General features: G+C 43.3%; 1 protein-coding gene across 1 annotated transcript in view; it reads right to left on the bottom strand.

Moving 5' to 3' along the window:
* Window positions 1-16,969, bottom strand: part of LOC143277137 (sphingosine-1-phosphate lyase-like) — a 34,997-nt gene that overhangs the window by 12,301 nt on the left and 5,727 nt on the right. Inside the window, exons 5-10 of the mRNA XM_076581878.1 lie at window positions 16,291-16,407; window positions 15,271-15,422; window positions 14,059-14,158; window positions 4,263-4,377; window positions 2,950-3,071; window positions 1,840-1,942 (exon numbers count right to left, since the gene is read on the bottom strand). Coding sequence (XP_076437993.1) covers window positions 1,840-1,942; window positions 2,950-3,071; window positions 4,263-4,377; window positions 14,059-14,158; window positions 15,271-15,422; window positions 16,291-16,407 — 709 coding nt within the window. The remainder of the gene's footprint in view (window positions 1-1,839; window positions 1,943-2,949; window positions 3,072-4,262; window positions 4,378-14,058; window positions 14,159-15,270; window positions 15,423-16,290; window positions 16,408-16,969) is intronic.

The following is a 16,969-nucleotide window of genomic DNA, read 5'->3' as shown; positions in this document are numbered from 1 at the left end:
CGAGAATAGAGGCATACACTTTGTTAGAAAAATCAGCATGGGGTCCATTCCATAACCGATGGAAGGAAAAGTTTTTAAAACATACAGGGACATTATTCCCCGAGAATAGAGGCATACACTTTGTTAGAAAAATCAGCATGGGGTCCATTTCATAACCGATGGAAGGAAAAGTTTTTAAAACATACAGGGATATTATTCCCCGAGAATATTATTAAAGAAAAGATACCGAATCCATCAGCTTGCTATACAAGATTAATAACCTCTACATTCTTCCGTATAAAACTTGATGCGCAGAAGACAAAGTATGGTAAAAATGTTACATGCATCTGTGGTAAGCAGGTCAGCTTGCATCATTGTTTGTCACTGTCAGCAGTTACGTACCTTCTTGCCCAAGTATTTCAAAGAGAATAACTATTCTGCAGATGATTTTTGGAAAGTCATTTCTGATGAGGTTCTTGTTGTCGAACTTTCACAGGCATTAGTTCATAGCGCTATTTCTACATTCCTTTAATGTACTTCAGAATTGTGTTAATGATTTCTGATTATTGTTATCATTATTGAATTGTTATTGTTAATTGTAATTGCATGTTAGTTAGGCAATTTTGGTAGTTTTCTACCGTTTCTGTTTTAGTCATCCCTCTCCCGTCCCACGTCCCCGTCCCCCCTCCCCGCCTCCCCTTCCCCCTCCCCCGTTTTTTTTTTTGTTTTTTTTAATCATCTAATATCACTGATAGTGAAAAGACGCTAAATTAAAGAACGAACGAACGAACGAACACACACACACACACATCAAAAGTTGCTCATAGCTAAGACCCCCCCCCCTTCACACCCACGCACGCACACACACACAAACACAGACACACACACACAAATCAAAAGTTGCTTACAGCAAAATATCCCCCCTCTCCACACACACTCACACACATCAAACGTTGCTAAAAGCTAAGATCCTCCCTCTACACACACACACATCAAAATTTGCTTACAGCAAAGACGCACACGTGCGCGCGCGCGCGCGCACACACACACACACACACACACATCAGAAGTTGCTTACAGCAAAATATCCCTCCTTTCCACACACACACACACACACACATCAAAAGTTGCTCATAACAAAGATCCCCCTCCACACACACACACACACACACACACGCGCGCGCGCGCAAATCAAAAGTTGCTTAAGCAAGAGAGAGAGAGAGAGAGAGAGAGATGGTTAATTCAACTAAGGCCATATGCAGCCCCATATAGATAGGGTGTAATGACAGAATTTTACACCTGTCATCACAATTGGTAACATAAACAACTCAACTTCGTTCACAACAAACTATCAGTGAATCTAAGAAATGCGTGTCTCTCTAAATTGAAGTGCTTTATAAAGATGCATAGCAAGTCTAGGTATAATGTTTTCATCGTTCAATGTCATCAATAAACACAGTCAAAATAAGCATGGGTACATGTGACATTTTGAAAGAGAGACAGAGAGACTGAGAGGCAGAGACAGAGAGAGAGAGAGAGAGAGAGAGAAGAAGAAGAAGAAGAAACACCAGCAAAACACGATTCACTCAGTGTGTGTGTGTGTGTGTGTGTGATTTTCAAAGGCATGTCGGTAGCCTATATAAATCTTGTTTAGATCTGGGGGTGAAACACGACATTTTCATTAAATCTAGACAAATATATAATCATTCAACTCGCGCGCAAAACGCTCTAGTTGTGATAAGTATAATATTTCTAATCAAAACGATGTTTAATTTCGGCCTCAGATCTGAACGAAGTATAATAATCCCCATCTGCCGCCATTATCCAAAAAGTCCAAGAAGGTGCATTCACCCCGTTCACCTTTAGTTTCCATGACGTCAGCCACCGCCATGATGTTCACATCCGGGTCATTGGAGCCCACAGCGAATGACGTCATGTGCGGTTCCCCAATGATGGTGAGGCCCTGTAAAGGGAAGAAAGAGAAAGTGGAATGCTCACCCGGGTTATAAATGTGAGGTTGGGGGGTGTCAGAACAAATGCCTATCTCTCAGTACAGTGTCCGGGAGGATGTGGGTACGATTCCAGATGATGATGATGATGATGACAACAACAACAACAACAATAATAATAATAACAATGATAATAAATAATAATGTGCAAAACCATGCTCATACTCCTCTCTCTCTGTCTCTCTCTCATACACTTTTTTCTCACACACATACACACACATCAACAAACACTAACATATACACACGTGCACACACACACTCACACACACCACGCCAACACACACACACTGAAAACACATGCACGCACACACTGAAACACACACACACACACACACACACACACACAGACACACACACACACTGAAACACACACACATGCACACACGCACACACACACACACATGCACACACACACAAACACACACAAAACACACACCCTCACCCCCCACCACCACCCCTCCCTCACACACACACATACACTCACTCACACGCACACAAACACACACACACACAAACACACCGTCACTCACACAAACATACACACACACACATACACACACTCAAACACACACACACACACACACACACACACACACACTCACACTCAAACACACACACACTCAAACACACACACACAAACACACACACCCCCACAAATACACACCCTCACTCTCACCCCCACCCCACACACACACCTACACACCCTCACCCCTCACCCACACGCATACACCCCCTCGACCCCGCCCCCCCGCCCCCCCCCCCCCCCCCACACACACATACACTCTCTCTCACCGCCCACCCACCCCCACAAATACACCCCCTCCCCTCACCCCTCCACACACACACTCACAGACACACACCCTCACCCCCCAAACTCCCAACACACACACACACACACCACCCCTCACCCCGCCCCCCTCCTCCCCCTCCCCCCACCACACAGACACACACACATACTCACATCAATGTCGTGGACGCCCTGTTTCAGGGTCTCAGTCAACTCCATCAGTTCCTTGGATTTCTGCATGAAGCCGTCCTCTCCCAGAGACTGCAGGGAGGCCCAGGCGGCTGCGATGTTGGCTCCTGGGAGAGGGAGGGGGTGGGGTGGAGGTGGATGATGAGATGATGATGATGATAATCATTATCATCATCATGATCATCGTCATCACATTCCCCGCCATCACCATCATCATCATTTCCATATACTTCTCCATCATCATCATCATCATCATCTTCTTCTTCTTCTTCTTCATTATCATCTTCTTCTCCGTCATCATCATCATCATCTTGTTGTTGTTGTTCTTCTTCTTCTTCTTCTTCTTCTCCTCCTCCTCCTCCATCATCATCATCATCATCATCATCATCATCATCATCATCATCATCATCTTCTTCTTCTTCTTCTTCTTCTTCTTCTTCTTCCTCCTCCTCCTTTTCCTCTTTTTCATCATCATCATCATCATCATCATCATCATCATCATCTTCTTCTTCTTCTTCTTCCTCCTCCTCCTTTTCCTCTTTTTCATCATCATCACCATCATCTTCATCATCATCATCATCATCATCGTCCTCACAGCAAAGGCCCAGGCTGCTGCTATGTTCGATCCTGGGAGTGGTAGGATAATAATAATAACAACAATAATGATAAGGCCCAGACAGTAGTATATAACTGTAATAATAATGATGATAATTATCATAATAATAATGATGATAACAACAACAACAACGATGATAATAATAATAATAATATAACGATGATGGTAATGGTAATTATAAAGATAAATAAAAAAACAGTAATCATCACCATCACAATAATCATAATGTTGATGATAATGACAACAACAACAATAACAATAATGATAATAATAAGAAGAAGAAGAAGAAGAACAACAACAACAAGAATAAGAATAATTCTGTTGATGACAATGATGATATGATCATGATGATAACAATGACGATGGTGATGATAATAATAATAATGATAATGATGATGATGATGATGATGATAAGAAGAAGAAGAAGAAGAGGAAGAAGAAGAATGGAAATAATAATAATACTGATGATAATGATAAGAAGAAGAAGAAGAATGATACTACTGCTGCGACTGCTACTACTACTAATGGTGATGATGATGATGATGATAATGATACCAACAACAACAAAACGACAATCATAATCATCATAAGAATAATGATGATGATGATGGTAATAATAATAATAAATAAATAAATAAATAAATAAATATATTTTTAAAAAAATAGAAATACCAAAACTGACCAGGCCTGGTGCCCGCCATAGATGGGGATCCATACAGCCCCCCTGGCCACTCAGCATAGGTGTAGATCTGGTGTTTACGTATCTCGCTGTTCCTGTACACAATGGCACTGGCTCCCTGCGTCAATAGGAACAACACATACATACATATATGTACACATACATACATGTGGAGTGATGGCCTAGAGGCAACGCGTCCGCCTAGGAAGCGAGAGAATCTGAGCGCGCTGGTTCGAATCACGGCTCAGCCGCCGATATTTTCTCCCCCTCCACTACTAGACCTTGAGTGGTGGTCTGGACGCTTAGTCATTCGGATGAGACGATAAACCGAGGCCCCGTGTGCAGCATGCGCTTAGCGCACCGGCGTAAAAGAACCCACGGCAACAAAAGGGGTTGTTCGTGGCAAAATTCTGTAGAAAAATCCACTTCGATAGGAAAAAAAAACAACAAAAAAACTGCACTGCAGGAAAAATACAAAAAAAATCGGATGTCACTGTGGTGAAGCGCCCGAATTTCACACGGAGAAATCTGTTGTGATAAAAAGAAATACAAATACAAAAAAAAATACAAAATACATATATAACCGAATGTATGAATGTGTGAATGAATGAATGATCGGTCGGCCGGCCGGACGAACCGTTTAAATGAATGAATGAATGAATGAATGAATGAATGACATGGATACTTATACAGTGTCCATCCTCGGTCGGAGACCAAGCTCTAAGCGCTTTACAAACACGGGGTCATTTGCACAACACGCTGCCTGCCTACCTGGGTAGAGCCGACTGACGGCTGCCATTGGGCGCTCATCATTCGTTTCAATGACTGAATAGAATGGAATAGAATAGAATAGAATAGAATGGATTAATGAATGCATAAATGAATAAATAAATAAATGAATGCATGAATGACTGATTGAACGAACGAACAGACGGGGTTTGGGACGGACGGACGAACGACTGAATGAATAGAATATAACAGAATGGATGGATGAATGCGTGAATAGAACGCGCGCGCACACACACACACACACACACACACACACACATACACCACAAACACACACACACGCACACACACACACACACATACACACACGCATGCACACATGTACACACACACATACACCACAAACACACACACACGCACACACACACGTACACCACGAACACACACAACGCACACACACACACACACACACAAACACACACACACGCACACACACACGTACACCACAAACACACACAACGCACACACACACACACATACACACACGCACGCACACATGTACACACACACGTACACACACACACACACACACACACACACACACACACACACACACACACACACACACACACACACACACACACACACACACACACACACACACATACACACACACACACACACACACACACACACACACACACGTACACACACACCTCGCCCCCTCCAGCATCTCTTTCCTAACAGCTACAGAGAGGGCGGTCAACAGAGAGACGGACAGTAGACAGAGAGAGAAAGAGAGAGAGAGCGGAGAGAGCGGAGAGAGAGAGAGGAGAGAGAGAGACAGAGAGAGAGAGAAAGAGAGCGGAGAGAGAGAGAGAGAGAGAGAGAGAGAGAGAGAGAGAGAGAGAGAGAGAGAGATGAACAAATACAGACACGGGGAAACTGAGAAAGACAGACAGACAGACGCATGTAAAAACAAAGTGAACAGACAATGCCAGAGGCAGACAAAGACTCAGTGAAAAAAACAAAGAAAGGCAGACAGACAGACAGACAGACAGACACGAAGAAGCAGACTGACAAACAGACCAGGCTAACAAAAAACAGAGGAGCCGACATCCCCGCTCTCAGTAATCACCGGAAGCAGCCCGGACTGGTCTTGACACAGTAGCCGTACTTGTGAATGTCGGCACAAAGCAATACGGTAGACAGACAGACAGACAGACACAGAGAAATCAGACAGATAGACAGACAGACAGACAGACACGGAGAAATCAGATAGATAGACAGACAGACACGGAGAAATCAGACAGATAGACAGACAGACAGACAGACAGACACAGAGAAATCAGACAGATAGACAGACAGACAGACAGACACAGAGAAATCAGACAGATAGACAGACAGACACGGAGAAATCAGACAGACAGACAGACAGACACGGAGAAATCAGATAGATAGACAGACAGACACGGAGAAATCAGACAGATAGACAGACAGACAGACAGACGGACACGGAGAAATCAGACAGACAGACAGATAGACAGACAGACAGACAGACACAGAGAAATCAGACAGACAGACAGACAGACAGACAGACAGACAGACAGACACAGAGAAATCAGACAGACAGACAGACAGACAGACAGACACAGAGAAATCAGACAGACAGACAGACAGACAGACACGGAGAAACAGACTGACAATCAGACCAGGCTAACAAAAAACAGAGGAGCCGACATCCCCGCTCTCAGTAATCACCGGAAGCAGCCCGGACTGGTCTTGACACAGTAGCCGTACTTGTGAATGTCGGCACAAAGCGATACGGTAGACAGACAGACAGACAGACAGACAGACAGACAGACAGACAGACAGACACGAAGAAGCAGACTGACAATCAGACCAGGCTAACAAAAACATAGGAGCCGACATCCCCGCTCTCAGTAATTACCGGAAGCAGCCCGGACTGGTCTTGACACAGTAGCCGTACTTGTGAATGTCGGCACAAAGCGATACGGTAGACAGACAGACAGACAGACAGACAGACACAGAGAAATCAGACAGATAGACAGACAGACAGACAGACGGACACGGAGAAATCAGACAGACAGACAGACAGACAGACAGACACAGAGAAATCAGACAGATAGACAGACAGACAGACAGACACGCAGAAATCAGATAGACAGACAGACAGACAGACAGACACGGAGAAATCAGACAGACAGACAGACAGACACGGAGAAATCAGACAGACAGACAGACAGACAGACACGGAGAAATCAGACAGACAGGCAGACAGACAGACAGACACGGAGAAATCAGACAGACAGACAGACAGACACGGAGAAATCAGACAGATAGATAGACAGACAGACACAGAGAAATCAGACAGATAGACAGACAGACACGGAGAAATCAGACAAACAGACAGACAGACAGACACGGAGAAATCAGACAGATAGACAGACAGACAGACAGACACGGAGAAATCAGACAGATAGACAGACAGACAGACAGACAGACACGGAGAAATCAGATAGACAGACAGACAGACACAGAGAAATCAGACAGATAGACAGACAGACATACAGACACGGAGAAATCAGACAGATAGACAGACAGACAGACAGACACGGAGAAATCAGACAGACAGACAGACACAGAGAAATCAGACAGATAGTTAGACAGACAGACAGACACGGAGAAATCAGACAGACAGACAAACATAGAGAAATCAGACAGACAGACAGACACGGAGAAATCAGACAGATAGACAGACAGATAGACAGACAGACAGACACGGAGAAATCAGACAGATACACAGACAGACAGACAGACACAGAGAAATCAGACAGACAGACAGACAGACAGACAGACAGACACGGAGAAATCAGGCAGACAGACAGACAGACACGGAGAAATCAGATAGACAGACAGACAGACAGACATGGAGAAATCAGACAGATAGATAGACAGACAGACAGACATGGAGAAATCAGACAGATAGACAGACACAGAGAAATCAGACAGATACACAGACAGACAGACAGACACAGAGAAATGAGACAGATAGACAGACAGATAGACAGACAGACACGGAGAAATCAGACAGATAGACAGACAGACAGACAGACACAGCGAAATCAGACAGATAGACATACAGACACAGAGAAATCAGACAGATAGACAGACAGACACGGAGAAATCAGACAGATAGACAGACAGACAGACAGACAGACACGGAGAAATCAGACAGATAGACAGACAGACAGACACGGAGAAATCAGACAGATAGACAGACAGACAGACAGACAGACACGGAGAAATCAGACAGATAGACAGACAGATAGACAGACAGACAGACACGGAGAAATCAGACAGATAGACAGACAGACACGGAGAAATCAGACAGATAGACAGACAGACAGACACGGAGAAATCAGACAGATAGACAGACAGACAGACAGACAGACAGACACGGAGAAATCAGACAGATAGACAGACAGATAGACAGACAGACAGACACGGAGAAATCAGACAGATACACAGACAGACAGACAGACACGGAGAAATCAGACAGACAGACAGACAGACAGACAGACACGGAGAAATCAGGCAGACAGACAGACAGACACGGAGAAATCAGATAGACAGACAGACATGGAGAAATCAGACAGATAGATAGACAGACAGACAGACATGGAGAAATCAGACAGATAGACAGACACAGAGAAATCAGACAGATAGACAGACAGACAGACAGACACAGAGAAATGAGACAGATAGACAGACAGATAGACAGACAGACACGGAGAAATCAGACAGATAGACAGACAGACAGACAGACACAGCGAAATCAGACAGATAGACAGACAGACACAGAGAAATCAGACAGATAGACAGACAGACAGACACAGAGAAATCAGACAGACAGACAGACACGGAGAAATCAGACAGATAGTTAGACAGACAGACAGACACGGAGAAATCAGACAGACAGACAAACATAGAGAAATCAGACAGACAGACAGACACGGAGAAATCAGACAGATAGACAGACAGATAGACAGACAGACAGACACGGAGAAATCAGACAGATACACAGACAGACAGACAGACACAGAGAAATCAGACAGACAGACAGACAGACAGACAGACAGACACGGAGAAATCAGGCAGACAGACAGACAGACACGGAGAAATCAGATAGACAGACAGACAGACAGACATGGAGAAATCAGACAGATAGATAGACAGACAGACAGACATGGAGAAATCAGACAGATAGACAGACACAGAGAAATCAGACAGATACACAGACAGACAGACAGACACAGAGAAATGAGACAGATAGACAGACAGATAGACAGACAGACACGGAGAAATCAGACAGATAGACAGACAGACAGACAGACACAGCGAAATCAGACAGATAGACATACAGACACAGAGAAATCAGACAGATAGACAGACAGACACGGAGAAATCAGACAGATAGACAGACAGACAGACAGACAGACACGGAGAAATCAGACAGACAGACAGACAGACAGACAGACAGACACGGAGAAATCAGACAGATAGACAGACAGACAGACAGACAGACACGGAGAAATCAGACAGATAGACAGACAGATAGACAGACAGACAGACACGGAGAAATCAGACAGATAGACAGACAGACAGACAGACAGACACGGAGAAATCAGACAGACAGACAGACAGACAGACAGACAGACAGACACGGAGAAATCAGACAGATAGACAGACAGACAGACACGGAGAAATCAGACAGATAGACAGACAGACAGACAGACAGACAGACAGACACGGAGAAATCAGACAGATAGACAGACAGATAGACAGACACGGAGAAATCAGACAGATACACAGACAGACAGACAGACACGGAGAAATCAGACAGACAGACAGACAGACACGGAGAAATCAGACAGACAGACAGACAGACAGACAGACAGACACGGAGAAATCAGACAGATAGACAGACAGACAGACAGACAGACACGGAGAAATCAGACAGACAGACAGACAGACAGACAGACAGACAGACACGGAGAAATCAGACAGATAGACAGACAGACAGACACGGAGAAATCAGACAGACAGACAGACAGACAGACAGACAGACACGGAGAAATCAGACAGATAGACAGACAGACAGACAGACAGACACGGAGAAATCAGACAGACAGACAGACAGACAGACAGACAGACACGGAGAAATCAGACAGATAGACAGACAGACAGACACGGAGAAATCAGACAGATAGACAGACAGACAGACAGACAGACAGACAGACAGACACGGAGAAATCAGACAGATAGACAGACAGATAGACAGACACGGAGAAATCAGACAGATACACAGACAGACAGACAGACACGGAGAAATCAGACAGACAGACAGACAGACACGGAGAAATCAGGCAGACAGACAGACAGACACGGAGAAATCAGATAGACAGACAGACAGACAGACATGGAGAAATCAGACAGATAGATAGACAGACAGACAGACATGGAGAAATCAGACAGATAGACAGACACAGAGAAATCAGACAGATAGACAGACAGACAGACAGAAACAGAGAAATGAGACAGATAGACAGACAGATAGACAGACAGACACGGAGAAATCAGACAGATAGACAGACAGACAGACAGACACAGCGAAATCAGACAGATAGACAGACAGACACAGAGAAATCAGACAGATAGACAGACAGACAGACACAGAGAAATCAGACAGATAGACAGACAGACACAGAGAAATCAGATAGACAGACAGACAGACAGACACAGAGAAATCAGACAGATAGACAGACAGACAGACACAGAAAAATCAGACAGATAGACAGACAGACAGACAGACACTTTGAAATCAGACAGATAGACAGACAAACAGACACGGAGAAATCAGATAGACAGACAGACACAGAGAAATCAGACAGACAGACAGACAGACAGACACAGAGAAATCAGACAGATAGACAGACAGACACGGAGAAATCAGACAGATAGACAGACAGACATGGAGAAATCAGACAGACAGACAGACAGACAGACACGGAGAAATCAGACAGATAGACAGACAGACAGACAGACACGGAGAAATCAGACAGATAGACAGACAGACAGACACGGAGAAATCAGACAGATAGACAGACAGACAGACAGACAGACACGGAGAAATCAGACAGATAGACAGACAGACATGGAGAAATCAGACAGATAGACAGACAGACAGACACGGAGAAATCAGATAGACAGACAGACAGACAGACAGACACGGAGAAATCAGATAGACAGACAGACAGACAGGGAGAAATCAGACAGATAGACAGAGAGACATGGAGAAATCAGACAGATAGACAGACAGACAGACACGGAGAAATCAGACAGATAGACAGACAGACATGGAGAAATCAGACAGATAAACAGACAGACAGACACGGAGAAATCAGATAGACAGACAGACAGACACGGAGAAATCAGATAGACAGACAGACAGACAGACACGGAGAAATCAGATAGACAGACAGACAGACATGGAGAAATCAGACAGATAGACAGACAGACATGGAGAAATCAGACAGATAGACAGACAGACAGACACGGAGAAATCAGATAGACAGACAGACAGACAGACACGGAGAAATCAGATAGACAGACAGACAGACATGGAGAAATCAGACAGACAGACAGACAGACAGACACGGAGAAATCAGACAGACAGACAGACAGACAGACACGGAGAAATCAGATAGACAGACAGACAGACAGACACGGAGAAATCAGATAGACAGACAGACAGACACGGAGAAATCAGACAGATAGACAGACAGACAGACACGGAGAAATCAGATAGACAGACAGACAGACAGACACGGAGAAATCAGATAGACAGACAGACAGACATGGAGAAATCAGACAGACAGACAGACAGACAGACAGACATGGAGAAATCAGACAGATAGACAGACAGACATGGAGAAATCAGACAGACAGACAGACAGACATGGAGAAATCAGACAGATAGACAGACAGACATGGAGAAATCAGACAGATAGACAGACAGACAGACACGGAGAAATCAGATAGACAGACAGACAGACATGGAGAAATCAGACAGATAGACAGACAGACAGACACAGAGAAATCAGACAGATAGACAGACAGACATGGAGAAATCAGACAGATAGACAGACAGACAGACACAGAGAAATCAGATAGACAGACAGACAGACACAGCGAAATCAGACAGATAGACAGACAGACACGGAGAAATCAGACAGACAAGCAGACAGACACGGAGAAATCAGATAGATAGACAGACAGACAGACACAGAGAAATCAGACAGATAGACAGACAGACACGGAGAAATCAGACAGACAGGCAGACAGACACGGAGAAATCAGATAGATAGACAGACAGACAGACACAGAGAAATCAGACAGATAGACAGACAGACACGGAGAAATCAGACAGATAGACAGACAGACACGGAGAAATCAGATAGACAGACAGACAGACAGATATGGAGAAATCAGACAGACAGACAGACAGGGTGAAAAAGAGAGACAAAGATACGGACAGACAGCCGCTGATACAGACACATTAAAAAACAAACGAACAGAAAGACTGACAGATTTGTAGACAGATAAACAGACAGATTGGCAGACAGACAGTGATACAAACACAGATAGACGGATTACAGACAGGCAGACATGTAGACAGATAGGCAGACAGAGAGTGATACAAACACAAATAGACAGATATACTACATATAGGCAAACATGTAGACAGATAGGCAGACAGAGAGTGATACAAACACAAATAGACAGATATACTACATATAGGCAAACATGTAGACAGATAGGCAGACAGACAGTGATACAAACACAAATAGACAGATATACTACATATAGGCAAACATGTAGACAGATAGGCAGACAGAGAGTGATACAAACACAAATAGACAGATATACTACATATAGGCAAACATGTACACAGATAGGCAGACAGAGAGTGATACAAACACAAATAGACAGATATACTACATATAGGCAAACATGTAGACAGATAGGCAGACAGAGAGTGATACAAACACAAATAGACAGATATACTACATATAGGCAAACATGTAGACAGATAGGCAGACAGAGAGTGATACAAACACAAATAGACAGATATACTACATATAGGCAAACATGTAGACAGATAGGCATACAGACACACACACACAGTGCTAGACAGACTATCAGACAAGACACAGACAGATAGACAGACAGACTACATATAGGCAGACATATAGACAGACAGACAGACACACACACACACACACACACACACACACACACAGAGTGCTAGACAGACTATCAGACAAGACACAAACAGATAGACAGACAGACTACATATAGGCAAACATGCAGAGGCAGATAGGCAGACAGGCAGACAGACATACACACAGCAAGTCAGACTATCAGACAGACAGACAGACATAATAAAAAATTATACGTAGACAGACAGGCAGACAGACAGGCAGTCAAACAAACAGGTGGAGTGATGGCCTAGAGGTAACGCGTCCGCCCAGGAAGCGAAAGAATATGAGCGTGCTGGTTCGAATCACGGCTCAGCCACCGATATTTTCTCCCCCTCCACTAGACCTTGAGTGGTGGTCTGGACGCTAGTCATTGGGATGAGACGATAAACCGAAGTCCCATGTACAGCTTGCACTTAGCACACACTAGTAAAAGAACCCACGGCATAAAACGGGTTGTTGCTGGCAAAATTCTGTAGAGAAATCCACATCGATAGGAAAAACAAACAAATAAAACTGCACGCAGGAAAAAATTACAAAAAAAAAAGAAAAAAAAAGAAAAAAGGATGGCGCTGAAGTGTAGCGACGCGCTCTCCCTGGGGAGAGAGCAGCCCGAATTTCACACAGAGAAATCTGCTGTGATTAAAAAGAACTACAAATACAAATGCAAACAAACAAAAACTGAAGAGCCCATAAACCCCGCTCTCAGTAATCACCGGACTGACCTTGACACAGTAGCCGTACTTGTGAATGTCGGCAGAAATGGAGGTCACCCCAGGACACCGGAAGTCCCACTTGGGAATCTTGTACCCCAGCTTCTCCAGCCTGGTCCCAGAACAAACACGTACGTCGCACGTCAGAAAGATCCTTCACACACTTAACAATGCACATGTATCAAGACAGGACTTTGTGGTCAGATTTTCTTTGCTGACCTCTTCATCTATAACTGTGTTGTATTGTGACATGTTCCGATTTATTAAAAAAACAACAACAACAAAAACAAACAAACAAAAAACTCCAACTTTCTTAAAAACCAAAAAGAAACGCAAAATGTTCCATCAAAATTCGGGTTGGCCTTTCAAAACTGTCTGCCGGCCAAATTTTCAGTTTTTCATAAACAGGGCCTAGATATATATATATATATATATATATACATATATATATATATACATATATATATATATATATATATATATATATATATATATATATATATATATATATATATATATATAGATAGATAGATAGATAGATAGATAGATAGATAGATAGATAGATAGATAGATAGATGCGCCGTGGTAAAGTCGTATTGCACTTGTGATCCAGTGACCCGGTTGGGGATTGTCTAATGTCTAGTGGAGGAGGGAAGAATCTGGAAATACTGGCGACTGCTGCGTAGGATTTGAACCAGTGTGCTGGGATTCTCTCGCTTCCTAGGCGGACGCGTTACAACCAGGCCAACACTGACGCGCGCGCGGCGCACACAAATAACACACGCACTACCACACACACACACACACACTGATAAACACTAACACACACACACACTCTCTCTCTCTCTCACACACACACACTTGTCTTACCATTCCCCTCCCCCTCCCCCACCCCCTACACACAAACACACACACACACACACACTGATAAACACTAACACACACACACTCTCTCACGCACACACACATATACCATTCCCCTCCCACCCCCCCACACCAGTCCCCCCCCCCTCCCTACACACACACACACACACACACACACACAGATAAACACTAACACACACACACACACTACACACACACACATATACACCATTCCCCTCCCCCCCCACACACACCAGTCCCCCCCACCCTCCCCAACCCCCTACACACACACACACACACACACACACGCACACACACACACACACACACTTTTCAAGCAGACTTTATAATAGTCATTACCAAGGCAACATGAAGCCCCCGAAACAAGCATCCACGTGGAGAGGCAGTCCGTACTTCAGGGCCAAGGTAGACAACTCCTCCACCGGGTCCACGATGCCATGACAGAACTGCGGAGCCGAGCACGCCAGCAGTATTGTGTTGGGACCAATCGCCTGCAAGCACGAGCACCACGTGACAAAATCACCCTCCACATGCTGTTTTTTGGGTGTTTTTTTTTTTTTTTTTTTTTTGTCTTCATTTTCCTTTGTCTGTTTTGTGAACCTATAATTTAAATTGTATGAAATACTCGTCATCAAAGAAATCCATCACAAACGATAAAGACTTCAGAGACTCCAGAGATAAAGAACGACAGCCATAAGGCAGACACACGTACAATATTTAAAAAAAAAAAAATTAATGCAGCCTCGCTATGGACAGGCAATAGCAGATTGATAGGCCTCTGAGATGCCAAACTTGAAATTATTGTAGACCGTTTTTTTTTAAATTTCTAACGTTATTCTATTTTCTATATTATAGTATATTAATGTTGTAATGGATTATGTCTATAAATCGGAATGGGGAAGAAAAACGATGATAGAGGGTGTGAAAAGTTGAACCTCACATAAGTTACAACAGCAATGATGATAATAATAATAATAATAACAGTAGTAGTAATAATTTTTTTTTTTAAAGCTAGATAGTAATTATATGTCGCAAACTCCCCCATACATTCATAGTAATCTCTAAGTGCCTCACATGAAACAATATATATACAATAGTGCATAATAATAACCATTAAATGATGATGGTGTGTGTGTGTGTGTGTGTGTGTGTGTGTGTGTGTGTGTGTGTCCCTCTATGTATCTCTCGATGTGTGTACAGTAAGTTCTGTTTCCAAGTTAATGGGTGGGCAACCTTAAGTACCATTTCTTCAATAAAAATTAAATATTAAAAAAAAAGAAGAAAAAAAAAGAGAGACCGATTAACGTGAATCGGAAACCAAAAGAGACGAAACCACGCAGCGCCTATATCCTGTCTCACCTTCTCCAGTTCCTTGGGGTCAGCCGAATAGTCCGGAGCCACAGGAACATGCTTGATGGTCAGTCCGAAGTAGTGGGCAGCCTTGGCCAGCACTGGGTGCTGGGTACGCGGGGCCACCTGTGGTCATCATCATTCACTATTACGTGATGTGTTGCCTGTAGGGCAGTGTCATGCTCACTGAGATCGGCTTCGGATCCACTCTGTTTACACATACCCATATTCAAACACTCCACTGTTGGCCACCGTTCTTTCTCTGTCTCTGGACGTTGCAGTTGGAATGAACTTCCTCTTTCGCTTCGTCAAGTCTCTACACTTTCTTCTTATTTCATTCTGTTTATTTATTTATTTATTCATTCATTTATTTATTTGTATTCTATTCATTTATTTATTCACCCATTTGTTTTTATTTTTTCTCTGTTTGTAGTATCTTATTTATCTAATTATTTATCTATTTTATTTATCGTCCAATCATGTATTTTATTTGATCTATTCATTCCTTGTATTAGTGTATTTATTTATTTGTTAACATTCTACTTCTTTCTTTCTTTCTTTTTATTTTGTTTATTTGTTTATTCATTTATTACTTAATTCATTTACTTATCTACATTACATTTCTTTAATTCTGTATTTGTTTTTATTTTATCGATTGATTGATGACGCTATGGATACTTATACAGCG

Source organism: Babylonia areolata, chromosome 33 (genome assembly GCF_041734735.1).
Source record: "Babylonia areolata isolate BAREFJ2019XMU chromosome 33, ASM4173473v1, whole genome shotgun sequence".
NCBI lineage: Eukaryota > Metazoa > Mollusca > Gastropoda > Neogastropoda > Buccinidae > Babylonia > Babylonia areolata.
This window is presented reverse-complemented; position numbering and strand designations above follow the sequence as displayed.